The 21,997-nt window shown below is 37.0% G+C and overlaps 3 protein-coding genes across 7 annotated transcripts; 1 reads left to right on the top strand and 2 right to left on the bottom strand.

Moving 5' to 3' along the window:
* Nucleotides 1–443: 443 nt before the first annotated feature.
* On the bottom strand, nt 444–11,694 carry LOC124217515 (glycerol-3-phosphate dehydrogenase [NAD(+)], cytoplasmic-like). Of its 4 annotated transcripts, none has more exons than XR_006882833.2 (9): nt 9,936–10,296; nt 8,680–8,860; nt 4,560–4,700; nt 4,255–4,396; nt 3,967–4,079; nt 3,506–3,736; nt 1,694–1,893; nt 885–1,141; nt 444–760 (listed from the first exon to the last, which is right to left on the bottom strand). XR_006882833.2 is itself a non-coding variant. In XM_069135585.1 (9 exons), the coding sequence occupies exons 2-9, from the start codon at nt 9,980–9,982 to the stop codon at nt 712–714; spliced, it is 1,104 nt and encodes a 367-aa protein (XP_068991686.1). In that variant the 5' UTR covers nt 9,983–10,009; nt 11,573–11,692; the 3' UTR covers nt 444–711. The 4 variants fall into 4 exon arrangements, 3 of the variants coding, with proteins under 3 accessions (XP_068991686.1, XP_046479217.1, XP_046479218.1); XM_069135585.1 differs by lacking the exon at nt 885–1,141 and adding an exon at nt 11,573–11,692 and having other exon boundaries at nt 9,936–10,009; XM_046623261.2 differs by lacking the exon at nt 885–1,141 and having other exon boundaries at nt 9,936–10,298.
* Nucleotides 6,319–8,603, top strand: LOC124217517 (peroxiredoxin-like protein). The gene is made up of 4 exons (XM_046623265.1): nt 6,319–6,535; nt 6,822–7,196; nt 8,096–8,171; nt 8,369–8,603. Exons 1-4 carry the CDS (start codon nt 6,453–6,455, stop codon nt 8,495–8,497), a joined length of 663 nt encoding a protein of 220 aa, XP_046479221.1. The 5' UTR covers nt 6,319–6,452; the 3' UTR covers nt 8,498–8,603.
* Nucleotides 11,695–11,931: 237 nt separating the features above from the next.
* Nucleotides 11,932–21,997, bottom strand: LOC124217514 (glycerol-3-phosphate dehydrogenase [NAD(+)], cytoplasmic-like). 2 transcript variants are annotated; one of them, XM_046623259.2, is made up of 8 exons: nt 21,682–21,997; nt 20,344–20,521; nt 17,569–17,709; nt 17,332–17,473; nt 15,284–15,396; nt 14,389–14,619; nt 14,111–14,310; nt 11,932–12,364 (listed from the first exon to the last, which is right to left on the bottom strand). In XM_046623259.2, exons 1-8 carry the CDS (start codon nt 21,723–21,725, stop codon nt 12,304–12,306), a joined length of 1,110 nt encoding a protein of 369 aa, XP_046479215.1. In that variant the 5' UTR covers nt 21,726–21,997; the 3' UTR covers nt 11,932–12,303. The 2 variants fall into 2 exon arrangements, with proteins under 2 accessions (XP_046479215.1, XP_046479216.1); XM_046623260.2 differs by lacking the exon at nt 11,932–12,364 and having other exon boundaries at nt 13,082–14,310.

Here is a 21,997-nt window from a genome sequence, read left to right as displayed (position 1 = left end):
GGAGTTTAGTCTTCTCCTCTCCTACCTCCATCAGAAAACGAGTCGTTCATTATACAGAATCGATTCAAAGATACCAAAATCATGATTTTAAATAGTTTCAGTTTATCAGTTGGGATAACGAGTAATTTGCGTTGAACATATTTTAAAATGTTTCCGGTTTTGGTTGACCGGCATAATATTTTAAAATCGTCAAAGTTGAAAACTCAAATCGTTTGTCTTAAAATATACTTCGCAAAAAAAAAAAAAAGGATCAGTCAAATTCATTTAAAAAAAAATCAAACAGTGTCGTATCAAAGTTTATAAAACTAAACGATTTTGAACAAAATTTTTAAAAAACCGACAGATCATCTTATCCCAAAAAACAATTTTTGTAGAAAAAAATCTTTCGATACGAATCAAAAGTCAGATTGGGATGGGATGTTCGAATCGATGAATGAAATTGATTTAAACGACGTATCTATAGATTTATATACGTATAACGAGTTCAACAAATGGATCATGTACATATATACAAATTGAATTTCAAATATTTACTCCATAACACATTCACTCTTTCCCTCTTTCTCTCTTCATCTCCTTCTCTGTTTCTCTCTGATCGTCAACGCCGATGTCTCGTCGTTCCTTCCTCCCGGATTGAGAGATGATCGTCTTAGTGTCTAATTTTAAATCAGCTATATCCTAGCCGCCGCAATCGACGGACTGTCGCATTTCCTAGGCAGCTCCTTCGTCGTCGTCTTCAATAACGCCGTCCAGTCTCATTCTGTAAAAGGTTTTTCTGTTTTACATCGGTATCAAGAGTGAACAAAAAATGAACAACAATGTACCGATGATTAATTATCACCACTATTCGCGAACGATGTTTGAAAGCACAAAAATTTACTCACCGTACACTATAATGCAGTTATCTAATTTCAAGCGTTAGTCGGTGCTCCGATTTTTTCCGTGGTTAATACGTAACAAATTGTCGACCACTCGCCGTGATGATGAACGAACGAAAGTTAGCCAAAAGCAAACCACACAAGAAAAAAAAAACCAGGAATAATTTCAGACGGAAAATCAATCAAATAATTTTGCTTGAAACGCTGCGAGATCCTAATGCTTGAAAGTCTTCTAGTAAACGTAGAGAGCTTTCGGCGCGAACCTGTTTCAGGAAAAGTCTACGATAAATTAACTGTGTAACGCTGTGTAACGATCCATGTTAGCAATTCGTTCGCAGCTGTGCGACGACCACTCGAAACATGATGTTTCTGTCTGGATTGATTTAGTTACACATCCGCTGCAATTGTTAATGTATTACATTCATATGAAAGAAGCAATTAACCTTCATACAAACACAAAACAGAGAAATATACACTCACTTTCAAAGAATAAATTGTTCGATCACACACATTCCTATACATTTCGATTTTGAAAATAGAAGAAAACTCCCAAAACAATTCCCAGTGAATTGTTCTTTGTTTTGTTTCTTTTGTTACCTATCAACGTCAATTAAAATCCATTGGAATTTTATGGGAAAAATTCCGGTTTGTTTTTCCTTTTCAAACATTAATATTTTCTCCAAGTCACGTCAAAAAGTGACTAAAATCTCAATTAAAACATCAGAAACACCGCATGGAATTTTTCAAACTTCCAACAACAGAGGGGCAACAAATTTAGAAAAAAAAGCGTTGATTGAAATGAAGTAAATACTCACACGTGCTCGGGATGGCTTCGAATTTGGTCGATAAATTCGGCAGGTTTCAGCTCAGCGATGCAGATGCGATGAACGGCCGTGAAGAGCGGAAACTTGTCGGTGGCACCGCGATTTACAAGCATCGTGTGAACCTCGTCAGCGGTTGCTGGTCCCTGGAGTTTCTGGCCTGCAAGAAGCTCGTCTTCGAGTTGCTTAATCGTCTGCGGAAAAACGAATATTTCCATGATTTTATTCCTTCTTGATCTTTTTTTTTTCGTTTTTCGAATTATATTTGTCCTGAATTCCTGAACGACTGTGTCTTTGGATGAAAAATTTGTTACGATGAAAGAAAAACAACTAGATCACATGCTTGTGTTTTTTGGTTGCACAAAACATGAAGCAAATACAGAAGATTGAAGACTCGTGATTAAAAATCACTGAATTTCAATTAATGTTTCATTATCATACTTTTTGACGAAAGATAAGAAGGTACGACCCACGGATTATCTTTTTTTTCTCTACTTTACATAGGGGATTCTATGCCAAATCGAACGAAAACATGAGATTGTTCCCTGACCGCTTTTGATACCCTTTTATTCACTTGAAGTTCGTATTGAAAGCATCAAATCTGAATTTTTTCAGATTTTCACGACCAAGCATTTTCTTACCACAGCTAGTCGAAAAATCGACTTTTGACGATTTCTAATTTTTTAAAGTTAACATAGGTTGAAATTTAGATGAAATATGGAAAAAGGTCCTATGAAAAAGTTTTGCATATTTGTATGAAACGTCTAAAAAGTATAGTTTTGACGAAATATCTTCGATGATCTTCCGTAACAAAATAGTGCCCTGATCGAATCAGCTGAAATTTTTCCACAGCACGTCTTTTTGAATATCAAAGTTTGTCTGTGAGTTTCGTAGTAGGCGGAAAAGCAGTTCAAAAGTTACAAGTAATAGTTTTCATGGAAATGTGAAATCTCCCATCCATACGTACTATAAATGCGGTGGTATGAACGGTGACAGTTATACAGTCGGTATTACGGTACCCAAAACATCGTTGAACTCTTACCTTGGATGAATATGCTTCGAAAATATTGTCCGGCAGTAGGGAATTCACATATCATGTCAGGAATCGTGATAAATGATAGACCGAAGTATCACTCCTCAAGAAAAAGTCGTCAGCTGAAGTTATAAACAAGACGCGTAACAATCGAAGATCGCGCTCGAGTGCGCAGCAGCGTCACGCGCAGGGTAAGCAAATTTCCTGCCGCGCCGCGAACTTTGAACCGAATTCTCGCCACTCTGTGAATATTCGTTGATACATCTTCCGAACAACTGCACCACCCGCTATGAAGTTTTCAGACAACCTTTCGCGTTGAAGAAGGCACGCTGTGTATAAATTGTAGCCCATTCGATCGGAGCAATTTTCAGTTTCGAATAATTTGCGCGCATTTTGTATCAAAATCACACTGAAACGGAGTATGATAATTCATAAAAAAATACTCTCGAGAAGTTGACGAGAGAACCTAAAAGTTTTGTAAACGAACTTTTTTCATATGTCGTTCAGGTTTTAAGCTACGTAGACGCGGAAATTCAATACATTGTTGAAATCAATTTATTGGACGAGCTGTCGTGAAGAAATCATGTGTCGAAAAAATCTGAAAAAATTCAAAGTTCATCCTTTCAATGTATACATCGATTGCGTGAAAGGGCAATCGGATTAAAATGGTTCAGGGAAACCGACCGTTCGACTTGACGTGAAATACTCCATATACAAGACGTTCAAAAATGTTGTTTTTTTTTTCTCCCAGCGGAAATGCCCATTTCACTCGCCTTTCCGCTCGTTACGAACTGCTCGCAGACGCGTCGATTTCGGCCTCCGTAGCAAGTCGTTATCAGATCGGCTACTCCACAGCTTTCGAAGAAAGTCGAGAGCTTCGAACCACCGTAAAAAGTGTCGACGAATTTCACCATCTCCATCAGTCCCAGTCTGATTACCGCCGCTTTTGTGTTATCGCCGAGGCCCAAACCATCGACGAAACCCGCACCGCAGGCAACGATATTCTGTTATAATCACGAGTCATTATTTAACCGCAAATTAAGATTTTGCAATCCCTTGGCAGAATTACCTTTTTTTCATTCTACTTTTCTCTCCTATTTTCTCTACAATGAAAATTTTTGTTGAAAATAATAAAAAAAATTATGCGGGTTAATTATGTCTGTAAGAAAAAAAAAAACGAAAAAAATTAAATAATACGGGAAATTATGCGAAAAATGTATTATTATTATTTTACCTTGAGAGCACCGCAGACTTCGACGGCGTCGGCATCTTCGACTACAACAACTCTGAAATTTTCGGTTTGAATCATGTCTCGCAAAAGAGGCGCGGTTCTCTTATCCTTGCAGCCTGTAAGGTGTTTGGAAATTTAATATTTTGTGTCGTAAATAGGGTCTTAAATTTCTGCAGAGTTTCGAATCCTGATGATAAAAGTCACGTACTCAGCGCAAGAATCATACATTGACATGGATTTTCTTTTAAACCCCTTTGTTTCGGTCTCTTTTTTATTTCTCTTATAACTCACCTATCGTAGTCTCGCAAAATTTCCCCTCTGCAACTTCGTTGGCGAGATTTGCTCCCATCAGAACGTAGCATTGTATTTTTAGCAGGTTTTCGATTATCTTCGATATCAGCTCGATCGATTTTCCATCGCCTTGATCAAAGCCCTGAACGAAAGAAACGGCAAATAGAAACGAAAAAAAGAATAATTTTTTTGAGAGAAAAACAAAAACAAACTAGTAATGAATCAAATCAGAGATCGAAAACGTTTGTACCAAGAAACGATAGCAAATCTTCTTGCAAATTTTTTAAACACTTATAGAAAATTACTTTTATCAGCGACAGGCCGACGGCTGTTGGCTTTATTTTTCCAAGCAGAGTCGCGCACAGGGTTCGGATAAATTGATGAGGGATAACGAAGATCAGAAAGTCGGCGTCCTTCGCTGCCTCGATGAGATCGGGAACGGCGACCTGAAAAAACCTCGCATTATCAATAAATGGAGAAATTTTTTCGGGCGAAAAATCGTTAGAAGTAAAAATTTTCAATGGAATTATGTGATAAAAATTATTCCAATTAGTGACAAAGGATGCTTTAATTTTTTTCTTCTTCTTCTTCAAGCGCAGGTATTTTGAAGATAGATTTTTACCGTTTAATATCCGTAGAAATTGAAATAAAAAGTATCGTGCGGGAGTTTTAACCAAGTCTATTTTGCAAGCACAGTCATAAGGTGCAATCGCGATTTTATAATATGCAAATCGCATACGTAAAACATTTGTTTTTAATACCGTTTGGAATGCGATATCATTCCGGCAACCAGATATACATCGATTTGAATATCCGTGACGAGGTTGCATATTTTACGGATTATTCAAGTGATCGGTAATTAGTTATAAGCCGATTCAAATCCGCAAGTCCAACTGTCGATACGCTTGGAATATTTCCGTCCCACATATATTAGATGTTGTACAATTAAGATCGTTTTCGTATCTCAATCGCAAAAGAAATAAATGTGATAAAAAGAAGGCGGTTTATTTTGAATCGTTATTATAATACCGGCTGATTTAACCGACAGAAAAATTTACGACGTGTAATTTGTTTAAAGCTGTTTGCTTTGTATATCTATATGCTACCTCTACTAATTTTAATCAATTTAAAGATACTGCCCGTAGACTACATGCTTTGTTACATTTTTTACTTCAGCTTATTTGCAGGATTTTCAAGTTATTAAACAATTTGCTACAGTATTTTACTATCGTATATTTACGACTTTTTTTATCAACCATTAGACTAATTTCGGGAATTTTAATTTGCCTATCTCTTGATTTGACATTTGAATTTTCAAAACAATTGCTCAATTTATCACAATAATGCGTCACTGATTTTAAAATATATTTTTTACCTATGCTTGATGGCTGTTTATTATGATTTTCATTACGATTAACACTATTCTATCATTCACTCGAGGGAGTGAATCTAATATCATTTCATTTGCTTCACCCCACGGTATTATTCCATATACTGGTAAACAATCACAGTGAATTTCGTAAGTCGCGCATCAACTGTCTTTTCGACATTTAGTACTAAGACATTATTAGCAAGCTATTTTTTACAATTTAGGGTTTGTAATTCTATCTAACATTTAGCAATTTCCCAAGTCTCAACGGTATAAGCTTTACACCTATGTTCCTGTACCGTAAAACCTGTTTTCAAAATCTTCATATCTTCATATCTTACGGCTGTTTGTGTGTTGTTCGAATTTGCCCAGAATCATTTTGATCGTATTCCAGAGATGTTGTTTCATCACGTTTACAATCATTGGCAGAAAAAGTACTACTGAAGATTTTCTAAATTGTTTTTTTTTTTCGCTTCTTCCGAACTTTTTATTGAGACGCTACGGCCGATTGATTATTCTAAAATAATCCGGGACACTTGCAACACGGCTGCGAGTCGAGTAACTCTATCATTTCCCCCGCCTTCAGTCCCTGTAGCCTGAATCATTACGTACACACCCATCACGTGATTGACAAAGGCCTCGAGAAAACAAGCCGACTTTGCAAGATGATATCCAGCTATAAAAACCGAGGGCAACTATTCCGCCGGTATCAGTCTTTACCGAGAGCAGAACGCGGCCATACTTCCAATACCGTCGTACCGATTTCTCAGAGTGAAAAAAGAGTTCCGTAAGATTGATCCAAGAAAAAAACGAGAGTTAAATAACAGACATGAGGCTGAACTCCGTCATTCCCAACTTCAAGGCCCAAACCACCCAGGGACCGATAGATTTCTACAAATGGCAGGGAAACTCGTGAGTATAACAATTTACAACTGTATCGAAATTATACGCTGGCGCAGATGATGGAGCAATTTTTAAATCCCTTCCACCGCGTTTTTGTAAACTTTTACGCCGTTTGGCTCGGCCAAAGCTTCTTCAAAAAACTTGTCGTCAAAACTTTCTTCATTCGTGAAAAATGTGCGAGCTTTGTAAGAGAAGAAATAATCAAGACAGCGAAATCCTAGAGTAAAAAAGTTTTTAAAAAAAAATAAAATTAATCTTTGCATCACCGGAAACGACTAATTTATGGTTCGGGCAGGTGGGTGGTGCTGTTTTCTCACCCGGCTGACTTCACGCCGGTTTGCACAACGGAGCTGGGACGAATCGCGGTTCACGCGCCGGAATTCGCAAAGCGAAACACGAAAGTGCTCGGACTTTCCTGCGACAAGCTCCAGGACCACGTCGACTGGGTGAACGACATTAAGTCCTACTGCCAGGACATCCCCGGGGACTTTCCTTATCCCATCATATCCGATCCCGATCGCACCCTCGCGGTACAGCTGGACATGATCGACGAGGAGAACCGGAAGAATCCCGATTTTGCGCAGACGGTCAGAGCGCTTTACGTTATCAGCCCTGATCATCGTCTTCGCCTGGCGATGATCTACCCGACTTCGACTGGACGCAACGTCGAGTGAGTAGATTTTTTACCAATTGCAATTCAAGTTATCCTGATGCCGTCGTGATATTTGGAAGTTGTCGGGTAGAGAGGTGAGGATTTTTAGAACGATTTATAGAAATTGGTAGGGTTGCGATTGCGAATATCCGGGACCGTTGGAGTCTGTTCAAAGTTTGGAAAAGTGAAAATGTATAAGGGTAGAGTAGAGCAAGGTAAAATATAGAATTGTCAGAATTATTTGGGACGGGGGAAATGATGTAGGAAGATCAGGGAATAGAAGTGTCAAAATACTGAATTTTCAAAATAGCGGTAATCTATTCTATCGCGGGATTTTAAAATCGGGAAAGTCGATGTATGGAAAAGCAACAATGTAACACGGTCAAAGTATCTAAATCCAAAATGTAGAATTGACAGAATAAGTAAGAATATAGCAAGCTGAAACACGTTAAAATTTTTTTAAATCGTCCGAATTTTGACGAGGTGGGTGATGAAAATGTAGAAGTATTATAAAATAGAAGGATCACAGTATCGAATTCCGAAAAACATGACAATCTATTTTATAGAATTTTGTAATGCAAAAAGTTAAAATCTAGAAAACTTAGAATGTAGAACGATAAGGTGTAAGAAGCCGAAGTATAAAATCGACAGGATTCTGGCAGTTCTATGTTTTGGTTTATTATAATTCCTATTCAATTTGGCAATTCTGCATTTCGGCTTTCTATGTACTCCGACTTTATACATTCGCAAATTTTATAAAATAGATCTTCGTGTCTTTGAAAGTTCAATGTTGTGATATTTCTATTTCCTAATCTTCCTGGATTTCCACCCTCACCCCAATTTATTATTCTTCATTGCTGCGAGTAGCTTGCAAAATGTGTTTCCAAATTTTCCTACTTTTTCTTTCTTCGTTACAGTGAAATTCTCAGAGTCATTGATTCCCTCCAGCTGGTCGATCGCATCCCAGAAATTGCAACACCAGCCAACTGGGTGGTAAGTGACTTAATTATATTAAAACGAGTTCACGAATTCACAAGATCTAAAATCATCAACATAAAATCATCATTTCACAGACAAGTTCATCCGGTTATGCCAATTTTTACAGTCTCATGACTTGCCCGTCTGTAAAACCTGTCAAGTAATTAATGTCTCATAGAAATCATGCTATTTAATGACATTTCCTTCTTCAGCCTGGAGACAAGGTAATGATTCTTCCGACGGTAAAAGATGCAGATATTCCAAAACTGTTCCCCGGCGGAGTCGACAAAGTGAGCATGCCTTCCGGTAAAGTTTACGTCCGCACAACAACCGACTACTGATTCATACTACACGGATTAATCACGCGCAAATATACCGCACGCTAATTGTTAATTCGAAACTGTTTTATATGTACGTTGATACAATAAACGTAGAATCTAGAGCTGATTATACTCTTTGACAATTAAGTTTACAATGTTTGAAATCTTGCTAAGAGTGGTGCAAACAATTTATATCTACTCACCACGTTCTCCGGAAGTTTGTGGCCCGGAAGGTACTTCACGTTTTCGTGCTGCTCGTTGATGATCTCGGTAAGTTTCTTCCCGTTTATCATTTCCTCGTAAACGTACATCGTGACCCGCTCTTCGAACTTGGTGTTGAACTTGACGGTGTTCGCTCCGACGATTTTGGCGATGGCCGATCCCCTGAAAAAAAAAATTGAAGCAGATCAATCGTAGAGGAAACTGATGATTTTAATGCAAAAGCTAATCTTGCGGTGAATCAGAAAGAAATCGAGAGTTAGCGCAGGATCGTGATTTATCATGATCTGTGCGAATGTCAGATGGGCGAGTGTCGATCGGTATTGCGCAATTAGATCGACCATGATCGCGCCGCAAACTTGACCCGATTATCTGAATCTGGCAGAGGGACTTGTGAGTTGTTCAACTGGTTCAAAGTCAAGGTGTACATCATGCTGCAACCGTACAATTACAATTAGACCTTGCCCTCCATATCGGAGCCGTTTCCCATTGGAATGGTAATTTAGGGAATTGCTGTTATTTTCAACCGAATTAGGAAACGTTGAGTTATAGCTGTTTTTTGCACACACGTGTAGTAAGTGCGCACATAAATTTTCCCGCGCTTTTTATAGGAATGCATCACACAACAAGTAGATATAATATATGCTTTGCATTCAGGGGACGCAGTTTTTTGCTGCAGTGTTCAGAGTTTATAAGTGGACTTGCTGCAATGGGACTCTTATGCAGTTTATTACCAAGTGAATAATGATGCGGCGAGTACTGCATGGATTAAGATTGATCAGATGATCAATTTACAGACAAGGGAAAAATAGGTCGATGAAAGGGGGGAAAATACGCGTATAGTATCCGTTGGTTCTTTCTAGAAGTTGCGAATCTGACCTCACACGAATGATTGATAGTTCTGAATAATATAATCGTAAACCGTGAACGAGCACTGAAATAATTATTGCATATACATAACAACTTGCAGTAAGTGCATCGTCTTTGGTACAGATTAACGTCACCTTGGTATAACCTTCACAAGTGCATTTGTATACCTATACACACTTGCACGTTTATCTGAAAAAGCAATACAGAATGAATGCAAATGAAGAAAAACAACGTGAATATCGAAGGGTGATAATTATTGATTGCAAGAAGAAGGGGGCGTTTTATAAACAAATTGAGAAAAGGGGATACGGCTTGAAAAAAAAAATTGTTATTTATTGTTATATTCTAACGAGTGATCAAAATCGCTCACCAATTTCCGCTCCCGACGATGCAGACCTTCTTCTTTGTGCGACCCATCGCTTCGGTCGATTCCTGTATTTATCCCTGTTTGAAATCAAGCAGCTGCGGTTAACAGTCTGTTCGCGATATGACGAAGACCAAATTACACACTGCAGATAACGAGACGATGCTGGTAGTCGGATTATCGCGGGGGCTCGTTACCGCCAACTGACTCACTTCGCGAATCCTAACGCGATAATACCCGGAGCCACGACTTGCGAAGAGACAGAGTCAATAGCCACAGTCTAGCGGTAGACTACGAACTGACAATGAGTTCTCCTCTTTGAATCTGGATCACCGCCAATGTAAACGCAATCGTTGATCGCAGGGTGACCGCTGAAACAATCCGAAATTGGCGGCGAATAGTGGCTAAATATTTCCGAATATAACGGGTATGATTTTTCATTGGCCTTTATCTACATATTTTAACAATTGCATCTGTGATTCGGTAGCAAGATACTTCGCGTTCGGATTTTACATTGCGAAATAACTTGGATCAACCACAATTGAGAAATGCTCGATTTCTGGTATAAAAACCAATATGGCCGGCTTTGAAACGCTTCGAAAAGTATTCACGCTTTACGATCATTTCCATCACTCTTCAATCATCGAAAATTGTTTCGTATCAATTGTAATAATGGCAAGAATATTTTGAGTATAATTTTCACCGACGAGATATACACCTTAATCAGACATCTATATTGAGTTTGAGAAATTTACACGTCCATTGTTGAAGGACTATATTCACGGAGATAATTTGTAAATGTAACGCGTTAATTGTACGAGTGTCGAAATTTTGACAAGACTTTGAAAAAAGGAACCAGAAAGTGAAAACGTCGTAGTAAAAGCACGAAAAGAATACCGATCGGTGAATGAGTAAAAACGAATAGCTCTGAAGCAGGTCGCGCATCACCGACTCTTGCCAAGTCGAACCAAGGTCTTGACTCTGTTACTTCCTGGATATTTTATTTAACGCGCCAAAAATACCGAGCCCTCATGTACCGATGCACGCGTACATACATGCAATAGATGTTAACACACATGTTATAAGTTTTGCGAGCATTTCGCACTACGAGCAATGCTGAGCTGCGATTAACGGTGACGGTATAATAAGAATAATTAAATCACATACAATCGTGAGATTAACGCTCAACGATTTATTCATTGTCCTACTGATTGTAAATCGACCCTGTACGTACATTCACGCATTGTCTGCGTATGTTCAGAACCACGCGGAGTTTCGTCACTGATATCGTTACGTAATTGAAGCACGTGGGTAATTTCGTTTATTTTTTCACTCCGTCTTCTTCATTACGCAACGTGACGACGTGTGTGCGTAATAAGTTTTAACACGTGAACAAGAAGGGAGAAATAAAAAAAAGAAGTTAGGTAAATCAGATCTTCGGTAAAGCCTGTTATACAATGAAAACAAATAGGAATAAGAATAGGGAATGAAAATTGTTCTTCAATCACGGAGTAGCTTTGGAAAAATCTAAAAGACGAAGTCTACCGTTCATTGGGGAATAATTTCCATTTTCTGTTACTGTTACTCTGTTTCTTTCGTTGTGCGATAGATGTGAAAGCGGAATGTACGAATTTTTGAGTTACCTTTGAAATCGTCAACTTCTCGTAAGCTCTATAACTGCAATACTAATTTCTTTCCTTTTTTTTTATCGGTAGAATAAACAATACCGTCTTGCGCCTACTTTTATGCAACTCGATTCACGAGTGGTATTATTTGTCTCTAACTTTCTGACGGAAATTACTTTACGCAAACTAACAACACTCAAAGTTTAACCGCAAGATGACGCTTTCAGCTAGTTACAATAAATAAAGAGCGCGGAGCGGTCATTTTGATCTTGAAATATTAGGCGCTCATTTTCGATGTCGATAAAACCATTATAAAACAACGAAATAATATACGTACTAATTCTAAGGGCAGACACTTTGTAGAATCACTTAATAAATCGTTGGAATCTAATGATTTATTAGTTAACCTTAACACTGTAACAGAATATAAAATAATTTTTTATAAAAGTACAAAAGGATAACTAGATAATTTTAGCGATAATTCGTAGTATTGTTAACGTAAGTTTTGCAAATAGTGGCATAAAAAAATACAAGACAAAACATTTTTTTTTTTCGAAACCTAACCATTTACAGTGAAACATTATTGAGAAAACATGCAAAATGAATAACATCATTCTGATTGATATTAACTCAAAAATTCACATTCAAAATTCGAATGTGTACAGTAAGTATACGTTCAATGTAACCCGATGCAATCACAGTAAAATAATTCAATGAGTTTGTTGGCTGGTATGGCGATATTGTTTTCTTCAGAGACGAGATATCGGCGATGGAATTGGTAGAAGTTCCTTAAATCCGTAACCCTCGTTTCTAAATACAGTAGTTGAAATTAATAAGAATTCAGTATGATATGTAACTAGCTTGTCAAGTCATTTAAATACACAGACTCCAATTATTGATACACCAAATGAAACGAAAATTGATTAATGATGTAGATAAAAAATACTCAGATTTAGATGATGCAGAAAAAGTACGAGATAAAATAGGTAAAGTATGAAGGAAAGCGGCATAATTGGAAACAAAGAGAAGAGAAATACTTTACAGATAAAATAGTAAAAGGTTAGTACGGGTTAATCGAAAATAAAAATCAAAACACGCTGCAATTCAGTTGTAGCTTTTTAACACATATCGATGCGATAAAAGTGCGGAAAACATATTTCTGATAACAAATGATAAACTTTATATTTTTCTTCGCTTTGGGAATACACAATACATGATAATGATGATAATAATAATAATTATCATAATTATTGTTATTATACAATAATAAGTAATAATGTAACAATTAACATTTACAATAAATGGTAACAATTCAAAGTCTTTCGTATATTTGTTTTTTTTTTTATACAATATATGTCTATTTATATGTATGTATATAATATACATAATAACAAGTTAGTAAAACAATTTATTTTTCTCGTTAAATGTACTCATTACAACTCTTCAGCAGGCAAATCAGTTGATAATTGCGCTTTTTCAGAGCGGTTCGAAAATTAATAATAAGGAGCGGCGGGGGGGGGGGGGGGGTTAAGAATTGTTATAGTTAACGAAATATCATTGCTGATTGCAAGCATTACTTTATCGACTCTTTACTTTACGCGATTCATCCCAATAATTTTGTTTTCATTATAAACGTAATGTTGGAACTGAAACGCAGCTGTTTTTTGGTGTCTAATTACACATCGTGTTATTATTATTTAAAATATATAATACAATATTTTACATATAACTGGTAGAAAACGATAAATCATTGTCATACTACAGCATAGTAGAGCTTTGGAGTGTTAAGGCGGTGAATTAGCATTATACTTGTCAATAAAACACGATATTAATCAAAGGAGTAAACACGTGCGAGGGAAATCACAGTTGCCTATATTTAACAAGTGGTTGAGGTTTCGTGTCTACAGGGAAATTTGAGCGTTACTCAATTCAAGAATTATTCTGTTACCACGAATGTTTGAAATAAAGAAGGGGAAAATCAGTCAAGATTGAAAAATAAATTGAATTGAATTATGTAAAGAGAAGAAAGAGGGATTTTATAATTTTAAAAGGGTTCGTTTACGCCTGACGACGCGGTTAACAATTTTGAATCGACAATGATGGAAAGCTATTCGTCTCTATCGTCAGAATTTCATCTGCTCTACGATGATATATCCACGCTAAACTTCTTTCATATAGGTATATGTATATAATAATATTACTACATCACGTTAAAATATGTCAAAACGTCAGAGTCGTGAATGAAGAAATTTTTCAACTACTCAGTTTCTTCCACGCAGACGAAATAAAATGGGCACGCATATTATTTTCTACAAACCCAAAAATATCCAGAAGAACTCTGGCATTACCTATTTATTCTCTTTTTGTCATCGTAGAATTTCGTTGAGAAATTTAACGCAACAACAATAATTAAAAGCCCAACGTCTCATTTGTTTGAGTGGGACAAAAATGGTCAGAAAGGAAGCAAGGATAAAAGCAGAAGAATCGGGACACAATTTGGTTCAACTTGTGGCGTGGCTGACATTACTGTCGACTCTAATATTTCGTTCGGCTTACATGTGCTCCGGATGACTGCGAATGCAGTCGATGAGATCGCTGGGCTTTAGCTCGCCCACGCAGATTCGATGAATGGCTGTGAAGAGTGGGAACTTTCCCTCCATGTCCTTCAGCTTGAGCATATAATTGACTTCTTCAGCGGTAAAAGGTCCTTGTAATTTCTGGCCGTTTAGCATCTCCGTTTCGAGTTCAGCGATGCTCTAAAAAACGAGAACAGCATTAATGTTAATGTACCGTTCTTTCTTGTGCGAACATCGTAAAAAAGTTGGGTATCGTACCTTTCCAGTCCTGACAAAAGCTTCGGAAACTTTCCTGTTTCGACCTCCGTAGCAGGTAGTTATCAGATCGGCGACTCCGCAACTTTCGAAGAAAGTTGACAACTGTCCACCGGGAAAGAATACGTTCACGAACGTGATCATTTCCATTAGTCCAAGTCTGATCACCGCCGCCTTTGTGTTATCCCCAAGTCCCAAACCATCGACGAAACCAGCGCCACAGGCCACAATGTTCTGCGATTCATCAGTTTTCGTTAACATCACCAAACAAGAACAATTTTGGCAATACAATAATGATAAACCGAATCAAGCAAGTATATCAGAGTAAACAACCGAAAAAATTGGTGAATTTTGAAAACTTATATCAATCTCGACAATCAACCATTTAATTCGATTGGTATTTGTTTTGTTCAAAAGTAGTTTCATTTACATAATTTTTTTTAATCACAGTCAATTAACAGAAAGCATTGTTATTGGTAACCATGTAAACAATTTCACTCGTTAACTTGCTTGGCGATTCACTTCAAAGTTGGAGACAATGATTGGATTTCCAAAATTGACCACTTTTTTTTATTTAATTAGCAAAACATGTCATATTATCAATAATAATGCTTCATGTGTATGAATTCTATTAAAAGAATATATAAATGAAACTCAGTTTACATACTTTTGAATAAACCAAACCTCAATCGAATTGAATAATTGGTTGGTGACATACGATACGCTCAAAATTCATCCAACCTCTCAAAACATGTTTTGTTACAGCATTTTACATTTCTTTTGTTCAATTCTTTGGCATATTAGTTCTTTGGAATTCTTTCAGTATTTATTTATGCAATAGTTGTTATTCAAACCTGCGTCAAGGTTTTCTGGAGTGCAAATTTTTTATTCTTTTTACCTTGAGCGCACCGCAGCATTCTACAGCATCTGCATCGTCAACGACCACAACCCTGAAGTAGCTGGTCTGGATAATGTCCCTGAGGAATGGCGCAACAAGTTTATCCTTGCAACCTGAGAAAGAACAACATGTAGAAACTGATCGCCCAGTTTTTATGTAATCATATTACAGTCGTTTCCACTTATCTGTACATATAAATGTATATCCATTGTTTATTTTTATCCAACAACTATCCGTGTGACAGGGATTAAGGCAGATATGGGATTATCCAGCTCATCTTCTATAGACATAACAATTTACTTTTCCGCGACCGACTATTTACAACGTTCAAATCCGGTATAACGTCGGCAATCTGTGTTTAAGTAAACTTCTCATCTTATCATCAGTTTTACAACTTATTTGTACAAGTTCTCGTACACAACGAGCCCGATTTTTCGTCAATTATCAACATGATGGCTGTTTGTTTATCATCGGAAAGAAATAGTGACGGTTCGATATCAGTTGGAAAAAGTATTTGGAGAAGTAAACATTCCCTAGACTCGTGTAACGAGCAGCATGAAGCTATGTATAAAACGATGTCGTAACAAGATATACGGGCTTGCTTACACAGTCAGTAAATTTCACTATCTCCCGTTCGTTATCGCCGCCTTTACAAGAACGCCTCAAAGACTGCTTGTGTGCACCGCTTATATATTTCTATCGGAAAAGTTTTACATCACGCATGTAATTTACATATACAGATAACTTTCTCTGATGGAAAATAACCACGTAATACGGTTGAGAAATGCTATGGAGAATCGGTTATTAGTGGACCACCATTTTATGTAATAAATTCTGCGTATTTATTTACCACAAAAAATGTAGTACTAAGCAAACGTGGCATGTTAATAATACTTTTAGTTGCATAAATATGCAAAATAATGTCGACCTTTGTTGGAGATTAGATTCGCATTGTTTTTCAACTAAAAGTGTTATTACTTATTGACGTATGCCAATTTACGTAGATCTAAATTTTCTCCATTGTTTATGAAAGTTTCCTACCAGGGAGCTGATTTGCCGATAGTTTTAACGTTAGTTTCCGGGTCTGAAATATCCGTAATGCGATATGGAGCAAGAAAAACTGAATATATTTTGGAGCGTGAATTTCGTGTCTGCAGTTCAAAGAAAGAATGTATTCCGCACGATGGTTGGACGATCGTAAAGCACGATATTCATCACAAGCATCCTAGCGAAGCATAAACGTATTTATAGCTTATTGTGCAACGTTGATAACGACATTGTGGAAAATTTTAAGTATTAATCGGTCCCGTCGTCTGAATCAAAAGTCGGGAAACATGAAAAAATCATCAAGAAAATCTTCAACAATGTTATTCGCGTTAATGATATTGAAACGAATGAAATAGCATTTTTGATATGTCATAAAAATGAATCCGAGTAAATTCGAATAACACAAGCTAAGTAATCAACGAGTTTAGAAAAGTTTTTATGATTAAAATATTTAAAACGATTAACTTCTGATAGTGTTCATCCTAAATAATTAATTTTGGGCTTACTTTGTTTACGATAGAAACCTTCGGAAAACACCGAAAAAATTTTTTACAGACAGTCATCTTAACACACAATGAAAATAGATTTGTGTAAATACGGTACAATAAATATTTGTCAGTAGTTACATTTGCGCGTTTTAATTGTACTATAGTATAAGATTTCTTAAAAGTTTTTGATACAATATGTGAAAATCTGATCAAGGAACTAAGGGAGCGTAAAAACATTGGAATCGGATCGAAAATACGACAGTCTAAGCATTTCGAACGTTCTAATTACGAAACACTTTCTTAAATTCTTGATATCTTAGCTTGCATTATTTAAATATGCCCAATTTCAGTTTCATTACATAATCGAAATATCGTTTCATTCGTGTTCGTTATATAATTAGCGCCAATAAGAGTGCCGAACATTTTTCAAACAGTTTTTTTTATCTTTTCCTAATCTTTGCCTCAAGCCTTACGGACGATTCATTCGTAATATTCGTCTGAACATCGCCATACCAATTGTGGTTTCGCAAAATTTCTCATCGGCAACTTCCGAGGCAAGATTTGCTCCCATCAAAACGGAAACCGGTATTTTCAGCTCCTTAGCTATTATGTGGGAAATAAGCTCGATGCCGCCACCTTCACGTTTGTCGAATCCCTGCAAAGGAAGAAAGGGTAACAATATGTAGGTACAGAACAATTCCGATTTACGATAAAAATTAGCCCAAGTAAAATTTGCGAATTTTCGCCAACCTTTATCAACGACAGGCCAACAGCGGTGGATTTTATCTTTCCAAGAAGGGAGCTGCATATCCTGTGGATAAACTGGTGGGGCACGACGAATATCAGGATATCCGCGTCACGGGCAGCGTCCAGGACATCCGGTACCGCGATCTACAAATTTTGTTCATTATTTCAAAAAAATTTCAACAATCCGTCAAGTTGTTCACCGCATAATATTTGTAAAAATTGAGTTTCCCGAGATTAAAGTTGCGTTTCTAATTCAGGGAGTATTCCGTTTTGTGTTCTCCCGAAAAAAAACAACCATATTTAAATATATCGCAAGCGACAATTTAGAGTAGTTTTTGGTACAGTCCGATCCAGACTCAGGAATTATTTTTGTACTTGAATGCCTTTATCGTCAGGCATGCATGCCTGACCTGCGACAATTAAAGCCGACTAAACAAGACGTGTTTATACACAGACAGCGGTCGCGATCTTTATCTACGTTACATATATTCTATACTTAGATTGCTACTGCTGCAACGAATCGAACAATTTGTATAGGTACATATAAGTAAAGGAGAAAGCCAATACGAATAAAATTGAAAGAATATATTTCTTACAAAGTTTTACATTTTCACATTCTTTTGTTCCTGCATTTTTTCTTTCTTTTTTATCTTTCTTGCCAGAACTTTTTCGCGTATTAATATATCGATATAAAGAGTAACGCTGCTCTCTGCGTTATACAGACGATTTTGAAAACATTTCATTTTTGCACAATGTATACGATCACGTTGCGGAGATAAGACGAATGAATGATGATGAATAATTAGACATTAGTTGTGAATAATTATATCAGTTAATTATGTGCATAACACACGTTGAAAAATGGAAAATAAACGGTATAACGTAAGTACGCGATGCAGCACCTTTGCAAAATCAATACCAACGCGGGGTTGTTACTATATGTATGGTGAGTAGTAAGCGAGGATTTTTCATTCAGGTATATCTATCATAATGTCGGCAGGTAATGATTACAATAGAGAAGAAGAAGGTAGATGATTAAAGGGGGACTGGAAACGAGAGAAAATTGAGCGCGATGTAACCGCAGTGCTTACGTATGACGCAACATAGGTATATTTGCACCTTCTTGTTTCTCTAGCTGCACTCATTCACAACTATATTACACACATAATTGTATGACGAGTAAATTGCGAGTAAAATATTTACGCAAAGAAGGTAAAAAAAAAAGGCAGTTACAAAAAAACGAACTCGTTTCAAAAGCACCCAAAGGAAGATTAACTTTTGCCTGCATGTTTTTTTTTTTTGCCTCGTTATAATGTTAAAACAACCATTGCGAAAATTTAACACCTGTATCATTATAGGTAGCTATTTGGTTAAAAAGAGTGTATACACGTCTGACTCATTGTATAAGTTTCTATCTCACGCACCTGGAACAACAGCGGTTTGTAAACACTGTAAAGAGGCCAAACGGAAATAAAAAGAAAGAAGCAGAAGTATATAATGCATGTGGTTTTAAGCATTTTCAATTTTTATCGAACGTTTCGCCTGAGGTTACATTTTTACTTCTCACTCCTTTCTTTTTTCTTCTTGCTAATTCCATCAATATTTTTACCGTGGTATTTTGCGTTGCGTTGCTCCTTGGATTTGTATACTATACATTATACGCGTCCATATACGTACTCATATGTGTATACAGAATTATATATGTATATAGGTACATTCTAAATTCTACTTATGCATAACGAACTGTGCGACACTCACGCGCTTTGTTACCGCAGTATTGAACTTGGGTCAAGGTTTTACTCTTGCTACTCGTATCGTATTTGCACATACATACAGGTAATAATGTGATACGTGTATCGCCGTATTTCGCAACGTAATTATCGTTACACACTTTCTTGAAAATTGTTAATTACTTTTCTCAGCACATTATGTATATAGGTGGTAGACACTTCTGAATAGCCGATGAGCTGTATCGACAAACACTTCGAGTTATAGATCCAATATTACTAACTATCAGCATATTATAACAATTTCGGACTAGCAATAAGCTGAAAAGAATAATTTATCAATGAACAGCAATGAACGCTGCAAAAATTTCAGCGTATAGAAACAAAAAGTGGAATCTTATAATTCGCACTTAAGGTTTTCACGAAATACAGAGAAAATTAGGCACTTTCCATTTATGCATAATCAAGAGGCGAATGAATGTAAAATTTGATAAATAAAATACATCGATCACAGCTGTCGAATTAAGAAAACATTTTTCTCGACTCTGATTACGTGCATTATCGCGATTAAACTGCTGTGTGAAATTGTATACTATATACGCTGCATGAAAGAGGATTCTGATTAATCGCTACATAATCCATCAATCATCGAAATACGTACATCTATATATCTCCGAACTCGTTGTATAGATAGAAATAATCAGTTTTGTAACGAGGCGAAAAAAAAACTTTCAAGGCATTTGAATCTAATCCCTGGATATGATATTATCGCGTAATCGCTTGACTATATGTGTAACGTAATATACATGTATAGTATAACTTATATGCTGTAGATGATAAATGAAATTATCTGATCGTTGGATCGAATTCACATTGTGTATGGAAGTGTTCAAAGTTGAAGAAAGCTGGTTGTTTGTGATGATGAAAAATATGAGAGTATAGTGTATACAGTGTTAGGAGTGCAATAAGTATAAATAATGAAGTATATCGTGCATGTTACGCAACTTAATCGATATATCATTAAACGTAACGATTACGACACGAAACTTGCCACATTCTCGGGAATCTTGTGCCCCGGTAGATACTTGACGTTCTCGTGAGTCTCGTTGATGATTTCGGTAAGTTTTTTACCGTCTATCAACTCCTCGTAAACGTACATCGTGACCCGTTCTTCGAACTGAGGAAGTTCCCTGGCATTTTTGCCGACAATTTTAGCAATCGCAGATCCCCTGAAAATATATGAATAAATTAAGTAAGTAACATTGTTTGTTATATTTACAACATACGACGATGGTGTAGATATATTGATTGAGTAACGAGAATATCTGTTTCATTAATTCCCTATTCCGGATTGTAAAATCTCAAAACTCATCCCGGTTCTCCTCGTCGTCGAGAAGCGTTATTTATATTCATAATTTTACACGTGTACGGTGAATTATACTCTCTGCCGCTGCTCGATGATAATAGCATACCTATATATACAATGATGCCAGACTTTCTCCAGACTCACGTGACGGACTCACGCGAGGAAGATTCTATTTTCAGCAGCAATATTACAAGTATACCACAGCTGATGACATTTTCAGCACGGAAAGGAAGCGATCTTATACGTACGGTATTACGAGTATAATATATATACAGTATAGATATATGTGTAAATATAAACGAGACACGCGACCTTCCTTGCCGCGCAGCTGCGTATCATCGTTCTATAAAATTACACACGTATCGGCTATATTAAAATTGCACTGCAGATAATCTTGTAAGAATGGTTATATAGGTAAGTTTGTAAATCGCGGACTGAATTACGCTGTGAAGTTGCCGGCAATTCGGTCGGATAATTACGATCCAATGAGGAAGAGACCTCTCTATGTAAGTTTTTGAATTTCTATAATCTAAGACGATAAAAAACAATTGAAAGCCGCGCTACCGCACCGCGCATAATCTCGTTGCACAAACAGCGTTGTGATACGTGGGCGACATTCTTGCTGACCGGGGAAGTGGCCGGCGACGATAGTATATATACAAATATTAAAATAAATCCCAAGATAAGGCTAAACACACGATACGGATTGGTACAAAGTTTAATATTTGACTCCGGGAAACCGAAATAACGGAAGGATGAAACCCAACAAAAGCGATTACAAATTCTACCGCGACTCTGTTTTGTTATTTTTCGTTTGTAGAAAAGATTGAAAGCTCGTTATTCGCTTGTCGATTTGCGTACGATAATTCTTCCGTTGTTACACATGCTTACACGGTTAAATTAGCCTAGGAAACATGCCGCGTACAATTAATACAATCGAGGCGTTATTTCAACGATATCGTGCACCGCCCTGTACACACAGCCAAAATCGATCGTACAAGCGTAAACAATGGGAAGACTTACCAGTTGCCAGAGCCGATGATGCAGACGCGTTTCTTTTCTGCCATTGCTAATGTGTTCACGCTTTGTTTTACTGACGAAATCGGCGTTTCGGATGCCCACAAGAGAAGGGAAGCCGAAAGTGAAAAGAGAGAGATGGACGGTTCGCACGCGCACTCAACACTGTCCACACGTTTCCCGCGGCCTCAGATTCCCACGCGACTGATCCCGAAGCTCGAACACGACTGAAGCTACTGCGAGTACTGCTATGATTACTGGCCAGTGGATCCAGGGGAGGTCGAAACTGGATTTTACCTACCGAACGCAGCACTGATCGACT

Source organism: Neodiprion pinetum, chromosome 4, assembly GCF_021155775.2.
Source record: "Neodiprion pinetum isolate iyNeoPine1 chromosome 4, iyNeoPine1.2, whole genome shotgun sequence".
Taxonomy (NCBI): Eukaryota; Metazoa; Arthropoda; class Insecta; order Hymenoptera; family Diprionidae; genus Neodiprion; species Neodiprion pinetum.
Note: the sequence above shows the minus strand (reverse complement) of the source record. Positions and strands in the feature narration are given on the sequence as shown.